At 49.8% G+C, this 15,625-nt stretch overlaps 1 protein-coding gene across 2 annotated transcripts; it reads right to left on the bottom strand.

The window, feature by feature from the left end:
* Window positions 1-813: 813 nt before the first annotated feature.
* Window positions 814-12,626, bottom strand: LOC109573030 (fucosyltransferase 2 (H blood group)). Of its 2 annotated transcripts, XM_070771424.1 has the most exons (3): window positions 12,491-12,622; window positions 9,167-9,263; window positions 814-5,464 (listed from the first exon to the last, which is right to left on the bottom strand). In XM_070771424.1, exons 2-3 carry the CDS (start codon window positions 9,212-9,214, stop codon window positions 4,424-4,426), a joined length of 1,089 nt encoding a protein of 362 aa, XP_070627525.1. In that variant the 5' UTR covers window positions 9,215-9,263; window positions 12,491-12,622; the 3' UTR covers window positions 814-4,423. The 2 variants fall into 2 exon arrangements, with proteins under 2 accessions (XP_070627525.1, XP_019835793.1); XM_019980234.2 differs by lacking the exon at window positions 9,167-9,263 and having other exon boundaries at window positions 12,491-12,626.
* Window positions 12,627-15,625: the final 2,999 nt, after the last annotated feature.

The following is a 15,625-nucleotide window of genomic DNA, read 5'->3' as shown; positions in this document are numbered from 1 at the left end:
AGCAGTGAGGAATCATCCCAGGAGAAATACCTCCCGTCCTAATATCCTGCCCCATACAGTCACCCTCCAGGATCTGAGGTGAGCGGAGCAGGCTATGGGCTGGAGAGGATGAACTGTAAAATGAAGCAGTTGAGGGCAGACCTCGGGACGGTAACTGAGGTGGAAGGAAAATAAGCCACTTGAACACACATCTTCATGTGCTAACTGACACTTGTTAATCACCGTTTTCAAACCATCTCTTTTTTTTGGCCCATGTTTTCTAATGAAGTAATTGTCTTTTTCTTACTGACTTATAGGCACTGTTTACATACTCTGCATGTGAGCCTTGTGAAATGTGGATATTGCAAACATGAAAATATATCTTTTTTTTTTTTTGAAAGCGCCAGAGTCTTAACCACTGGACTACCAGGGAAGTCCCTGTTTAGCTTGTTTTTAGAGAGACTTGTACACATGTCCAGGTGGAGATGGTGGTGACTTCCACCAGGATGGAATGCTGATGATTCAGAAAAAAAAGATCAGATTCAGGGTACATTTTCAAGGGAAAGCTGACAACTTGCTGTTCAATTACCTGTGAAAGAAAAAAATCCAGAGTAAGTTTAAGTGTTTGGTTGAAGTAAACAGACAGTGCCATTTACTGAGGTGGGGACAGGCAGGGGAAGGCTTTGGGGGCAGCTGAAATGCAGAGGGAGACGTCATGGCCGTTTTTGGAAACTATGACCCACTGTGATGCACTTTAATTTAGAAGCATGTAAAATATGACTCCACAAATTCATTTTTAGATGTCCATGAAGAAAATAGAGAATGCTAAATTAATAAATGAATGTTGCATTTATTTTTTTTAAATAGCAAACCCTGGTCTAGTGATCACCACCCACTCAAGCTGTATAAAATAAGGCTGGAAATTTGAAAGGGGACTCCTTCAATAGAATTACCAAGAAACTTATCAGCTGAGTAAAGTAGTGTGGCCTTCCATTCCATGGGTACCAAGCCACAAGAAACGGGTCCCAAGAGCACCACCCAGAGAGACCACACGGGCCTGCAAGGGGATGTGAGGTAGTCGTCTATTAGAGCTGTGCACGAACCTGAGGCACGTGGGCAGGTTGCTCTAGCTCACCCTCTGGCGATACAAAACACATGCTTTATGGCAAGACAAGAAAAATTTAAACATAAAAATGCTTCTCTGCCCTTTGACCTCCCCTCTCCCCACACTGTGCATCATGTGTCTACTACCCATCGACCAAGCCTTCCTCATGGGCAGGAATACCTGCTCAACCATGAAGGGCCCTGTTCTCCCAGCAACATCGAGACAACTCCTTGAAAGATAACATTCCTTCTTGAGCTTATAAGGGGTCACGTGACCCTGGATGACCCAGGATGACTTTTGGATTATGTAAACTGTCAATAACATGTCATTTGGTGTACAATCCACTGACTCAAAAAAAAAAAAAAAAAAAAACCAAAACAGCTTATATAACTATGCCTTGATTTCTAACCAATGGAACAGTTCTCACACTTTTCTGAGATGCTCTTCTTGGGTTAAGTACTAAATCACTTCAGTCATGTCTGGCTCTGTGGACTGTAGCCCACCAGTCTCCTCTGTCCATGGGATTCTCCAGGCGAGAATACTGGAGTGGGTTGCCATGCCCTCCTCCAGGGGATCTTCCCGACCCAGGGATCAAACCCTCGTCTCTTCTGTCTCCTGCATTAGCAAGTAGGTTCTTTACCACTAGAGCTACCTGGGATAATCCTCAAATTTGTCTTGAATACAATTTTTCATTTCTTTCTTAGATCCACTGATTAATCTTTTCTCAACATCTCTTTGAAATTGGGTATGACTACATAACTTGCTTCATCATTGAAATGTGAGTGGCAAACCTTTTCTTCCCTATGTATTCATTTTTGGAGCATATTCCCAGTTCCTAGGGTATTCTTTCATTACCTTTTCTTGAACCAACCCCCTTATGAACACAGTGGCCATGTTGGTATTAGGTGATCCCCTCCCCATGGCCTCAGGTAATTGACTCACGGCAGATGCCTGACTCAAATATCCATCCGATTGAGCTATTGGATCGTCATTTTCAGGAATGTCAAACTGTGGCAGAGAGACACTAGGAGTCTTGAAATGAAACTTCTATGTCACCATTACCTCCTTGCTCCACTATCAAAGGGTGCTGGGAATGGTACAGTAACCTTCTGACTGGTCTCTTTTTCTCCACCCTTGCCCCTACAGTCTTACCTCCACATAGAAGACAGATACGTCCACACAGCAAATCAGATTATATACGTGCGTGTGTGTGTGTGTTCAGTCCTGTCCAACTCTTTGTGACCCTCTGGACTGTAACCTGCCAGGCTCCTCTGTCCATGGGATTCTCCAGGCAAGAATACTGGAATGGGTTGCCATTTCCTCCTTTAGAGGATTTTCCTGACCCAGGAATTGAACCTGCATCTCCTTCTATTCCTGGATTGGCAAGTGGATTCTTTTACCACTAAGGCACCTGGGAAGCCCCAAATCAGATCATATCATGCCTCTAATGAAAGCCCTTTGATGGCTTCCCATTGGTCTTAGAATAAAACCCAGAGTCCTTATTATCCTGGTCCATAAGGCATTTCACAGTCCCACCCTGCTAACTTCTCCATTTATATCTGTCTCCATGTACTCCAGTCACACCAGTCTCATTTCACTAGACTCCCCTCTGCCACAGGACCTTTGTATGTGGGATCTCAAGTCAGGTGGAGAAGTTCATGTTGGCCTATTTCATGCCAAGTCATAAAGGATTTTGCAAATACAGAGAATAATCTACTTAGTTTGTTACTCAGTTACTTATGACTGCCCAACAGATCATCCCAACACTTCACTGGCATACAATCAGAGTATTACTATACTCATAGAATCTGTGATTCAGGAATTCAGATATGGCCTGACTCTGCAACATGTTGTCAGGAGACTGAGCTGGCTTGCCAGAAATGTGAGGTTGACTGGAACAACTGGAGGCTTCTACATTCACATTTCTGATGCCTGGGCTGGGATGAAGCTCGGCTCAGCTATGACTGTTAATCGGAGCATCTCTGTGGGGCCTCCCATTGTGTTTGGACTTCCTCACAGCATGGCAGCTTCAGATAGCTCTACTTTCTACATGATGAGGATACCTGAAGACTCCCATAGCAAATGTGTCGGCAAACAACTTGAAAGCCATGTTGTGAGGGAGTCTGAGCTATCCTGTCCTGCAGGATACTCCGAATGAGCACCATAGAAATGCAGCTTCATAAGAGACCTCAGCCAGCATTGCATGCAGCAGAGACTTACCCAGCTGATCCACTGACCAGCGGGAAAGAATTAACTGCTGTCACTTTAAGCCATCATGTTTTGTCAACACAGCCCTTGAGAGCAGGGATCCTGTTGGGTTCATCATGACAGGCATTTACTAAAAGGATGAATGGACTCTTGTCAAGTTCATTGAGCCACACTGGTCTATGAGTTCTTAGCAATAGTCGTGGTACGTGCTAGAAGTCAGGGCTGCAGAGATGGGGCATGTGGGCTTGGATTCCAACTACTAGCCAATACAGCTCTCTTATGAAAATTGGACAAAAGGTCCCCACTCTGAGAAGACTAACTTCTAGAAAAAAGAGAGCCTGCTGGATGGACACAGTCCCAGGGGCACATGGCTTGGAGAGCAGACCATCGGCTCTATGCAAGCCCCCCTTGCCTCCTTGGCCAAATGCCTTTATGCAGTGACCAACCTGTACAATTATTCAAGGCTTCCCTGTTTTGCACCCTGCAGACATTCCTTCCTTCTTCCTTGGTAAGAGCACCCCAATTTTCTTATTGCAAGCCACAATGTCCTTCAGAGGAGGCCCATTGATTCCACAGCTGCAGGGAGCAATGATTTATTGATCTGAAGCTAAGTCAACCCAGGGTCTAATTCACCATGCCTTATAAGGCGTCAGAGGGCATGTGACACCCTTCTGGTCAATGAGACCTGGGACCAGTTGCAGGGAGATTTGGAAGGTTTCCCACACTCTTCAAAGGGGACATAAGATAAAAACAAACTTCTTTTTACTGCCTTGGAAAAAGGATATCTGTGCAACACCTGGGTATGTGGCAGCCCTCTTGGGACCAAAAGGAGCATATGGCAGCTGATTTAAGAGATTCTGGAAGCTCAACAAGACAGATGGTACTGGGATTGCTGATGACCTGTTGAGCTGCTGAATTAACCCCGGAGACCCGCCGTCTCTGGTCATGCTGTGTGAGACTCATGAATATGTTATTTAAACAAGTTAGTTGGGACTTCTGTCGCTTGCAGCCTGAAGCATTACAGTACAAGAGGGAAGCCCCCTGGAACATGTAACAATGTGCTCCTCACACCCCAGAACTGATCTTGGGGGAGCCCAAAAAGGAGAATGGGGTGCCAAGAACTAGCCAACATCAGTGCTTGAGGAGTGGGGACAGGTCAGCAGGGATCCCAATCCACTCTGGCAGGAAGGCTGCCTCTGGCTTAAAGACTTTGAGGAAGGGAGAGTCTGGGAGGGTGTAATTGGCTAGGTAGATGGTCTCTCCACCTGCGAGGTAGGCGGCCCAGATCCCGAATGTCCCAATGGTCATGATGGTGTGATTACATTGCGTGAGCAAGGCAAAATCCTTGGCGGGCGAGCCCTCGTTGCCATTGCCGGCAAAGACCACGTCGCCACGGGAGGCGTTGATGTTTTCCCGACACCAGGCCATGCCATTGCTGGAGACCACAAAGATGGGGGCGCTGTAGCGAGCACGGAACCAGTCCAGGGCCTGCTCTAGGTATCGCCGGTCAGCCACCACGCCCTTCCACACGTTGGGCATAACGTGGACGTAGTCCCCTCGACGCACGTGGACCCCCACGTAGGTGCTCGGCCGACTGCCATTCACCCGCAGACCCCGCAGGAAGTTCTGGGCCTCCTCACGCACGTGGGCGTGCAGGGTGAACTCCTGGAGGATCTCGGCGCGGAGGTGGTGGTAGAAGGTCCAGGAGCAGGGGTAGCCGGTGAGGCGCACGTACTCCCCCGGGATGTGGCGGTACTGCTCCTCCATCCAGTCGTTCAGGTGGTAGTTCTGCCAGGGGACGCTCCTGGCCGTGGCGTCGTGCAGGACCGGGAGTGTGATTCGGAAGATGGGGGCCAGCGTGCTGTGCATCTGGGGCGGGATGAAGGCGGCGCGCCCGTTCATCTTGGCCAGGGCGTACAGGGTGGCGTACTCCCCCATCTGGTTCCCCAGGCGGCCTATGGCGTTGATGGTCCACATGCCCTTGAGCTGGGGCCTCGGCTGGGGACGCGAGGGCGTCTCCATAGTTGCTGGCTCCAGTGCCTCTAACTCCCACGTGGGTTGCATCTTCTCTAGCCTCTGATGAAGGTGAAATATGGTGGAAGCCGTGAAGACAAAGAGGATGAAGGGGGCCGTGGGGAAGAAGAAAAATGTCTGCGTGCTGAGCATGGCTGTCTGGGGAGGGAGAGCAGGGAACCGGTTAGCTGGGGGGAGGGAGGCCCTGGGGTTGTACATGAAGCTGGCGGCACAGCTGTGTTTGCAGACATTGTGGGGAATATGTGCTTATGGATTGGCTCTACGTGTGCATGGACGTAAGTGTGAGTGCTCGTGTACATGTATGCAGGTATATCTCTGGAGTGCGTGTTACATGATTGTGTTTCCATTGGACCCACATGTGCATGTTTACACATGTATATGCATTGTATGTATGTATACACACATGGCATGTGCATTTCATGAGTATATATGGTATCTTTACATTGTGTACTTATGTTCTGTGAAATTGTGTGCATATGAACGTACATTGTATTGTATGGCTGTATATATAGAGGCACACTTGATTCTATTGTGCTTCATGATTACTGTATTTTTTTTTATATAAATTGAAGGTTTGCAGCAACCCCAGATTGTCAGATGATGGTGAGCATATTTTAGCAATCACCTGTTTTTTAATTAAGTTATGTACATTGGGTTTGTTTTTTAAGACATAAAGCTATTGCACACCTAATAGACTACAGTATAGGGTAAATGCAACTTTTATATGCACTGGGGAACCAAAACCAAACCAACAACTTATGTTGTTGCAATATTTGCTTTATTGTTGTCGTCCTGGTACCAAACTCAAAATATCTGCGTGATATTTGTACTGTGTACATACTGAGTATGTACTATATATGTGGTGTGAGGGTGGTTGTGAACAAATACCACATGTGTATGTGTGAGCAAGCATATGCGTACACTATGCATATACAAATTGTATTTTGAAATGTGGATGTTTATTGACTGTGAGTATACATGGGTGTGCGTGCATGCTCAGTCACGTCTGACTCTTTGTGACCCCTTGGACTGCAGCCAGCCAGGCTAGGAACTGGGAACAAATACCCAAAGTTCATACTATGAAACCACAGCAGGCAGTTTGGAAAGGGAGAGTATGGATTGGTGTGGCTGGACATATCAGATGCAGGCTGGAGCACAGGGAGCCAGTAACCAGAAGATAGCTGAAGGGACATGCAGGCATCTCAAAGGAACTTCAACTACTGGCAAGAGATCCCAGAAAGGACTTCCCTGGTGGTCAGTGGTTAACAACCTGCCTTGCAATGCAGAGGGCATGGGTTTGATCCCTGGTTAAGGAAGATCCCACATGCCGTGGGGGCAACTAAGCCTGTGTCCCACAACTACCAAAGTCCAAGCTCTCGAGCCCACGCTCCAAAACAAGAGAAGCCAGCGCGATGAGAAGCCCACGCACAGCTGGAGAGTAGTCCCTGCTTGTTGCAACGAGAGAAATCTTGCATGCGGCAACAAAGACCCAGCACAGCCAAAAATTAGAAAGTAAAAAAAAAAGAAATCCTAGAAAATCTGCTAATACTTGAACAACTGTACAACCTGTTCTTTTCAACCCTGGTTACAACAGAAGTTAGTTCCAGGAGTAGGGTGGTTGCGTCAGACAGACCTTCTGAAAATACATGGGACTTACTCTGGTATTGAGATAGGAGGGAAGGGGGCAGGACACACCCTTGAAGAATGACACATACGTTGAGAAAAACAGGATGCAACAAGAACTGGTGAGAACCAATTAGGTCCAAGATGGCAGAAGATTCGACTTCCAGTAGACTTTGAGCCTCATTCTACGCTCATTGGAATAATTAGCATATGCTAGATGACACACCCACGGGTGCCATGACAGTTCTGAGATTGACTATATACAGTCAAAAAGTGGGCAATGACCCAGTTCCTGGAACTCTTTCTCCCTTCTCCAAGATAGTTGGAATAATCTTTCCACTTCTTAGCCTATGAAACATCCCAGCTTGTAAAAGCTAACCACCCATCTCTGGGTGGCTCTCACTTTCTGAGATGGTCCGTATTCTGCCTATAGGGTGTGTGCGTGCATGCTAACTTGCTTCAGACGTATCCAACTCTTTGTGACCCTATGGACTGTAGCCCGCCAGTCTCCTCTGTCCAAGGGATTCTCCAGGCAAGAATCCTGGAGTGGGTTGCCATGCCCTCCTCCAGGGGATCTTCCCAACCCAGGGATTGAACCCATGTCTTACGTCTCCTGCATTGGCAGGTGGGTTCTTTACCACTTGCGCCACCTGGGAAGCCCACAGACTGTGTATCTCTCTGAATAAACTTGCTTTCACTTTTTTGTGGTTCGCTCTTCAATTCCTTCCCGTGCAAAGCCGAAGACCCTCGGTGGCCAGTCCCACTAGAGACCTGGGACATGACCATCCTCTCATGCCACATGCTCCTGCAACCTCATTCGAGGAGGTCCAGGGCATTGAGAATTCCCCATCCTGGATCATACACCTTGACTCGGTGGTTTGTAGAGAGAAGCAGTTAATTAAGCTGTTGGCTGAGATTATTTCAAACAAATCAAAGACACCCCCCTCAAAGGATGAGACTTTGAAGGTATGGTTGCTGAGCATTTAAAAAAGCAGCTGTAAGGAAAGAAGAGGAAGGAAAGGAATTGATTCTGACTCCCCATTTTGTGGCTAGGAGCCAGTAAGGATGTAATTAAGTAATGTCCTCACAGTGAACACCTTATCATTGCTAAGATCACATCTAGAAAGACTGATGGACTTTGTCCTTCCGCAGTCTAGGCTGGGCCAACACACGTTGCCCCAGGGAAATCCGGTTCTGACCACTGTTTGAGCAGGTGTGGACTCTGAGTGAATGGGAAGGCCAGGGAAGAGTCCTGGGAGGGACGCTTTCCATTCTCTCGACTTTTTCGAAGACTTCCTTCTTCCTTCTCTGGGAACGTGGAGTTCCCACCCAGGTTAAAGTACATCTCTTTCTCCTGGGCAAGCTTTAACCACAACATATCCCGGAGGCTGTGCACCACAGTAGCTTAGAGATAGAAGTTTCTATTTGATTTGGTCTAGGGCTTGTGTTCCTGGGCCAGCTGCTGAGCCAAGTGGCCATTAAGGGGGCTTCCCCTGGTGGCTCGGTGGATAAGAATCTTCCTGCCAATGCGGGGGACACGGGTTTGATCCCTGGTTCAGGAAGATCCCACGTGCCAAGGAGCAACTAAGCCCGTGTGCCGTAACTACTGAGCCTGAGCTCTAGAGCCTGTGCCCCGCTACAAGTGAAGCCACTGCAGTGAGAAGCCCACACACCTCAACTAGGAGTAGTCTTCGCTCGCTGCAACTAGAGAAAGCCTGCACGCAGCAACAAGATTCAGTATAGCCATAAATAAATGAATATTTTAAAACTGGCCACTAAGAAGAGAATGTTGGGGTTAAATCAAGTTAGGTGTGGCCTGATTGAAGCTGGGAAGCTGCCAGAAGCCATGCAGACTTTGTCCTTTTGGGTTTATTATGGCTGAGAAAAGTTATCACAGGACCTAATGAAGCCACAGCCTTGCTTCTGATTCATGTCACTGAAACCCTCTGAATCCAGTAAGATCGCTGGAGGGTTCACTTTCCAGAAGAGACTCAGGCTTGTCAACTAGATGCGTGGATTTGAATCGAACCAATTTGGGGGTATGGGCTCTTTGGGAATCCCCAGGTGTTGAACGTAGCCAGAAATAGAAGTCTGAGTGGTACGACCTCCTCTAGCCCCTTTTGCGTTGAAAGAGAGGCACTAGGGAGCCTGGGTTTACTGAGTAAGGTTCATTTCAAAGGACTTCCCTGGTGGTACAGTGGATAAGAATCCACCTACCAATGCAGGGGACACAGGTTCTGTTCTTGGTCCGGGAAGATTCCACATGTGGAGCCCATGCACTGCAACCACTGAGCTGGTGTTTAGAGGCAATGTTCTGCAACAAGAGAAGCCACTGCAATTAGAAGCCCACATGCCACAGCGAAGAGCAGTTCCCTCTGCCCTTGCTGCAACTAGAGAAAGCCAGTGTACAGCAACAAGGATCCAGCACCATCAAAAATGAGATAAATTTTTTTAAAAGGTTCATTTCAAAGTTCAGCTTTTGCTCATGAGAGCCTCAGCCTTGTTGCTCACAAGCTCCAGATAAGGCCACTGAACCTGAAGCCTTCAGTCAACATACTTGACTCAGTAACCACATCTCTCTGTGGTTAGGTGTATACCCTCCAGCTGCAGGCTGTTGATTTTAGGCTCCTAAAGTCATTAGCTGTGATTCTGGACAAGTGGCTTCACTTCTCTGAGGATTAAAACAGTCCCTGGCACATATACACATGCGGTACATTTTTTATATTATCACATACGAAGCAAAACATGCTGTTCCATATGGGCTCTGGGCAAGCGACCAGTGGGTTTCCACTTTTCCTATTGGTTGTGTGTGTGTTTGCATAGTAAGTCTCTTCAGTCGTGTCCAACTCTTTGCGGTCCTATGGACTGTAGCCTGCCAGGCTCCTCTGTCCATGGGATTCTCCAGGCAAGAATACTGGACCGGGTTGCCATGCTGTCCTCCAGGGGATCATCTGGACCTAGGGATCAAACCCACGTCTCTTGCATCTCTTGCACTGGCAGGCGGGTTCTTTACCACTAGGGCCACCTGGGAAGCCCCCTTGGGTGCAGGTGCTGCTACTGCTGCTAAGTCGCTTCAGTTGTGTCCGACTCTGTGCGACCCCATAGACGGCAGCCCACCAGGGTCCCCCGTCCCTGGGATTCTCCACACTGGAGTGGGTTGCCATTTCCTTCTCCAATGCATGAAAGTGAAAAGTGGAAGTGAAGTCGCGCAGTTGGGTGCAGGAGTCATGGTCAAATCTAGCATTTAGACCACAGATCACACACATCATTGGGAGAAGTCAGACATGACTGTGAAGAGGGCAGACCTAGAGGAGGAATCAGTTTCATCAGAGGCTGGGAATTCTGAGACCAACAAAGTAGCTGCATTGGTCAGATACAGACACAATGGATGGAGCTGACTCTGGGGGCTCTTATTCCAGAGAGTGAGTGAGTGTGTCTGTGATTCACTTGCCATGATTGAAGTTTGATTTAAAAAAAAAAATAGAGTTAAGGACTTCCCTGGGGGTCCAATGGTTAAGAATCCACCTGCCAGTGCAGAGGACTTGAGTGTGATCCCTGGTCAGTGAAGATTTCACATGCCACGTGCAACTCAGCTTGTGCACCACAACTACTGAGACATTGCTGTAGAGCCCAGGAACCGAAACAAGAGAAGCCACCGCAATGAGAAGCCTTACGCCCCAGTGAAAAGTAGCCTCTGCTTACCGCAACTAGAGAAAGCCTAGGAGCACCAAGGAAGACCCAGCGGCAACCAAAAAAAAAAAAAAGAAAAAACGCCGTGGGGAGGGGAGGAGACCTAGAAAGTAGGTCCGCCCCGTACCCCTCCCCCATGTCTTCGGGTTCTGGGGGTGCGCTCCGGCAGGGAAAACCCTGACAGCTGGAGTCCTGAGCAAAGTCCCGATCCAAGGCAAGTGGGAGGAGCCTGCCTTTCCCTCCAGCCCTCTGAGGTCAGGAAGTACATGTCCTTATCTGCCCTCCGTCCTAACAGCTGCATCACACCCTTCAGAGAGGGATGAGAGGGGGACCCCTGGGGGTTCATCTCATTGGAGGTTGCGATAGGATAGGGAACTGAAAGGAGCCCCAACTTTGCAGGGGGAATCCAGCCTCCAGGTCCCTCAGAAGAGTGAGATCGTCAAAATCTGCCCATGACTCCTTTTAAACGTTCTCGTTCACGCCTCTCTGTCCCAGGGCTGGTCTCATCCACTCCGCTCTGGGAGTCTGGCCGCAGCCTCCCCTCCTCGCCTGCATCTGTCCGCGCACCAGAGATCACCCTGTAATTTGCATGTCCGGCTCCGTCCGTTCTGAAAGCCCCGCCCCTTCCCGCCCCCTCCCCCAGGTCGGCTTGGGTACCCAGCTCAGTGCCCGCCCAGCCACACCTACCCTGGGCGTGGGCAGCTTCGCCGCATTCACACCTCTCCCTGAAATTCACCCCTCTCCCTGAAATTCACCCCATGATCACAACGCTGGGAAAGAGCTTAAGACAAACATGTGGGGCTACTGCTTTGATATCCCCGACTTTAGGTCCAGCCTAGAATGGAAGCACGGACTCAGGATGGAGCTAGGGAGCCGGGGATATTGCCACCTCCCGGGCGGAGGAGGGGCCGCGGCCGCAACCCCGGGTCTCCGACCAGGGTCTTGCTCTCTGTGCCTCCCGGAGGTGGGGGAGCAGTCACTACGGCCCGTCCTGGCCATTCATTCTCAGGTTGTTTCCTGGAGAACAGGTGACAGGAGGGAGGGAGGGAAGCGGCAGGTAGCCTTGGGTGGGGAAGGGAGAGCAGGGGTGATGGAGGGGATGGGGGCTCTGAAGGAGTCTTTGGGCCTAGAAAAGAAAACAACAAAGACCCTTACTGAATCGGAGAAAACAAAACCGAACTTTAGGTCCCGCTCTGATGCTCCAGGCCGGTTGTGTCTATCTGGGACTTATCAGCCCGTGGTCAGAAACCTTCCATCCCCTACATCTGCCAGAGACTTAACAGCCCTTGCCCAGAGGACTTATCACCCCCTGCCCAACTACAAATGCCATCTCAACTAAAGAATACCCAAAACATCCCACCTGACCAACGTTTCCCTTATCGCTTCCACAAACCTCCCTTTAAATGTGAAGCCTCCCTGATCCCTCTTGCTCTGCCTGGTCGTTAGGCCGACTGTCACCCCTCCTTGCCTGAATAAAGGTAACCCACTTCCGTTGAGGTCGTCTCTCCTTTTCTGCCTCCATCCGAACTATACCTTACAGGGTCAAGTATCAGATCTGCCAGAAAGGGAGGTGAAGGGAGCTGAGGAGGGCGTCCGGCTTGGGGACTGACGGAAAGATCAGGCAGCCGGCGTGCTGGGGCAGGGGTAGTGGGTGCCTGGGCTGTCAGGGGTGGATGCCCGGCTTGCCGAGGCCCCGAGGTGGGGTGCAGCCCAGAGGGGATCAGAGGTCAAGGAGTGGAGAGCCCGAGTCTCCACTTGCCGCTGGATCCCTGGGATCAAGTCTCGAGTGTGTGTGTGTGCGCGCGCGCGCGCGCCTGCGGGCAGAGAGAACTCCCCGGCTCCATCTCTCACCTGGTCGTGGCTGGAGGTAAAGTGGCTCTCTCAGCAGCTCAGCGTACACCCTTCCCTCGGGGTCGGCGCCTCTATCAGAATCGCCCCGAACCTTCCAGTACCTGTGGCCGAAAACCCCGCCCAGGATCTACTCTGCCTTCCGGAGGCTCTGGGAGGCGGGGTGGCGGGCGGCTGAGTGGCCCTGACAGGTGAGGCCGGAGCCCCTCCCTTCTCCCGGGGTGTGGCAGGATACCAGCCCGGAGGCAGCCTGGAGGAGGAGGACAGGGTCCTGCTGGGCCCAGGCTCTCTCCTCTCAGCGGCCTACGTTCGTTTATTTTGGCAACCAACTATTAGCACTTACCTGGCCTACCGACCTCATCCTACTTCCACAGCAATTCTCTCTCAAGGTACAGCGGGGAACAACCCTAGAGGCACAGAGGTGAAATAACTTGCCCAAGCCACATGGCCAGAAAGTCAGGTAAGCTGGAATATGAAGCCAGGCAGGCCAGAACCTTGGAAAACACCTTGGCAGGTAGCAACTCTTCTCAGTTTCCCTTGTTTCAAAAGATTCCTGACAATTGTTGGTATGCTGCTGCTGCTGCTGCTGCTGCGTCGCTTCAGTTGTGTCCAGCTCTGTTCGACCCCATAGACAGCAGCCCACCAGGCTCCCCCGTCCCTGGGATTCTCCAGGCAAGAACACTGGAGTGGATTGCCATTTCCTTCTCCAAAGCGTGAAAGTGAAAAGTGAAAGTGAAGTCGCTCAGTCGTGTCCGACTCTTTCCATGGACTCCAGCCCACCAGGCTCCTCTGTCCATGGGATTTTCCAGGCAAGAGTATCAGAGTGGGTTGCCAGTGCCTTCTCTGGATTGTTGGTATATTCTGGGTCCAATCCTGAATATTCATTGGAAGGACTGATGCTGAAGCTGAAGCCCCCAAAGAGCTGACTCATTTGAAAAGACCCTGATGCTGGAAAATATTGAGGGCAAAAGGAGAAGGGGGCAACAGAGGATGATATGGTTGGATGGCGTCACCGACTCAATGGACATGAATTTGAGCAAGCTCCAGGAGATGGTGATGGACAGGGGAGCCTGGCATGCTGCAGTCCATGGAGTTGCAAAGTCGGACCCAACTGAGTGACTGAGATTAGTTAGATATGATTAGTTATTTTCTCATATCTAGAAAAGCACTAAATGCCTTCACGATGATATCTGCTCCTTGGTGACTAGCAGAAGACCTTTTGTAAGATAAGTGCTTCATCGCATGAACTCCCCCTTCACCAAAATCACATATATTGACCTTCGCTCGCTACCTCTTTGGAGCAGGTTCTCAGAACTATCTGAGGTGCTGTCTCCCAGACGGCAGTCTTCATTTTGGCCCAAGTAAAACGTAACTCGCAACTCTCACGTTGTGCCTCTTTTGAAAGTCGACAGCAGGAAGCCCCTTTCCCCGTCATTTTAGCAGAGCTGTATGGTAACTAACTTTTAAAAAAATTATTTATGTTTTGGCTGCATTGGGTCTTCCTTGCTGTGAGGCTTTTCTCTGGTTGCGGTGAGCAGGCTTCTCACTGCAGTGGCTTCTCTTGCTGCGGAGCACAGGGCACGTGGTTTCAGCAGTTGCAGCACGTGGGTTCAGTAGTTGTGGCACACGGGCTTAGTTTCTCCGCAGAATGTGGGATCCTCCCAGACCAGGGATTGAACCCATGTCCCCTGAATCCTTTACCACCGAGCCACCAGGGAAGCCCATAAATGGTATGTCAGACGGGGCATGTCTGCGGCTGCCAAACTCAGGCACAAGATTGATGAAGGATTTAACTGGGGGCAGGGGGAGGGCGGGCGGTGAGGCGGGCATCACCAGAGCCCCCAGCAGTCCTGAAATACTGAAAGAGGGACAAGCAGTGCCCCCACTGCCCATCAGGTGACAGGAGGTCCCTTCACCATCTACAAATGTCCCTCCTCGACCTTCCCCTGCTTACAAAAAAAAAGGAACCTGAATCCAATCAAGCCTCTCACTGTAATCAGCCGTTTTCAGAAAACAGGAGGATAAAATTGCCAGTGAATCAACACCATGAGGACAAGGTCGGCCAAGTCCAGGAACTGAAACACTGGCTACAGGATGAATGACCTTGTTTCCCCAAAGAGTCGGTGACATGAAAAAAAGCAGCTGCTGCTGCTAAGTCGCTTCAGTCGTGTCCGACTCTGTGCGACCCCATAGATGGCAGCCCACCAGGCTGCCCCGTCCCTGGGATTCTCCAGGCAAGAACACTGGAGTGGGGTGCCATTTCCTTCTCCAATGCATGGAAGTGAAAAGTGAAAGTGAAGTCGCTCAGTCGTGTCCGACTCTTAGTGACCCCATGGACTGCAGCCTACCAGGCTCCTCCGTCCATGGGCTTTTCCAGGCAAGAGTACTGGAGTGGGGTGCCAGCAGGGGGGCTTATAATACATGCAAAATAGATGTGAGACTCAGAAGCAGATTTTTTCAGCTGTACGAATGTCCAACAGGTTGTTGAAAAGTCATGGGTGTGCAGGATAATTCTTCACTGTGCTAACTTTTAGCAATCCTGACCACTCACTGCTCCATCTGCTACTGTCAAAAAACAACTGTGACAACTCAGAACGCCCTCCTATGTTCCCAAAATGGCCCCTGAGGGACAGTACTCCTGATCTGAGAACTTTTAACTCTTCTGTTCTCCTGTCTCAGGAACTAGGGTGCACTGGTAAACTCTTTTAACAACCAGCTCCCTGGAGAAGAAAACCCTGAATTCATCAATGTCCGTGGTGTAAAAAGTCTCCCCATGACTAACAGCTTCATAGGGTATAATTTTCTGTATGAAAGGAACAGAACAGGCAAGTCAGGAAAGACAGAAAGTGGTTGCCAAGGGCTGAGGGGAGGGAGGGAATAGGGAGTGCTTGCGATGGGCTTCTTTTTGAGGGCATGGAAATGTTCAGGAATTTATTGATAGGGGTGATGGCTGTACAAGATTCTGATCGTGCTAAGAAATCACCGTGTCATGTACTTCAAAGTGGTAAACTGATTTTTGCTGTAGTCAGCCTGTCATAGCGAAATGAAGCCAGACCCTGTGGCGGGGCTCCGGGGCACAAAAGCCTTTCTGTGACCCCTTCCTTGAATTCCAAAGGGCAGGTTCAAACAGTTGCCAAT

The sequence above is a fragment of the Bos indicus genome, chromosome 18 (assembly GCF_029378745.1).
Source record: "Bos indicus isolate NIAB-ARS_2022 breed Sahiwal x Tharparkar chromosome 18, NIAB-ARS_B.indTharparkar_mat_pri_1.0, whole genome shotgun sequence".
In the NCBI taxonomy this organism is placed as follows: domain Eukaryota; kingdom Metazoa; phylum Chordata; class Mammalia; order Artiodactyla; family Bovidae; genus Bos; species Bos indicus.
The sequence above is the reverse complement of the archived record's forward strand: the minus strand, read 5'-3'. Positions and strand labels throughout refer to the sequence as shown.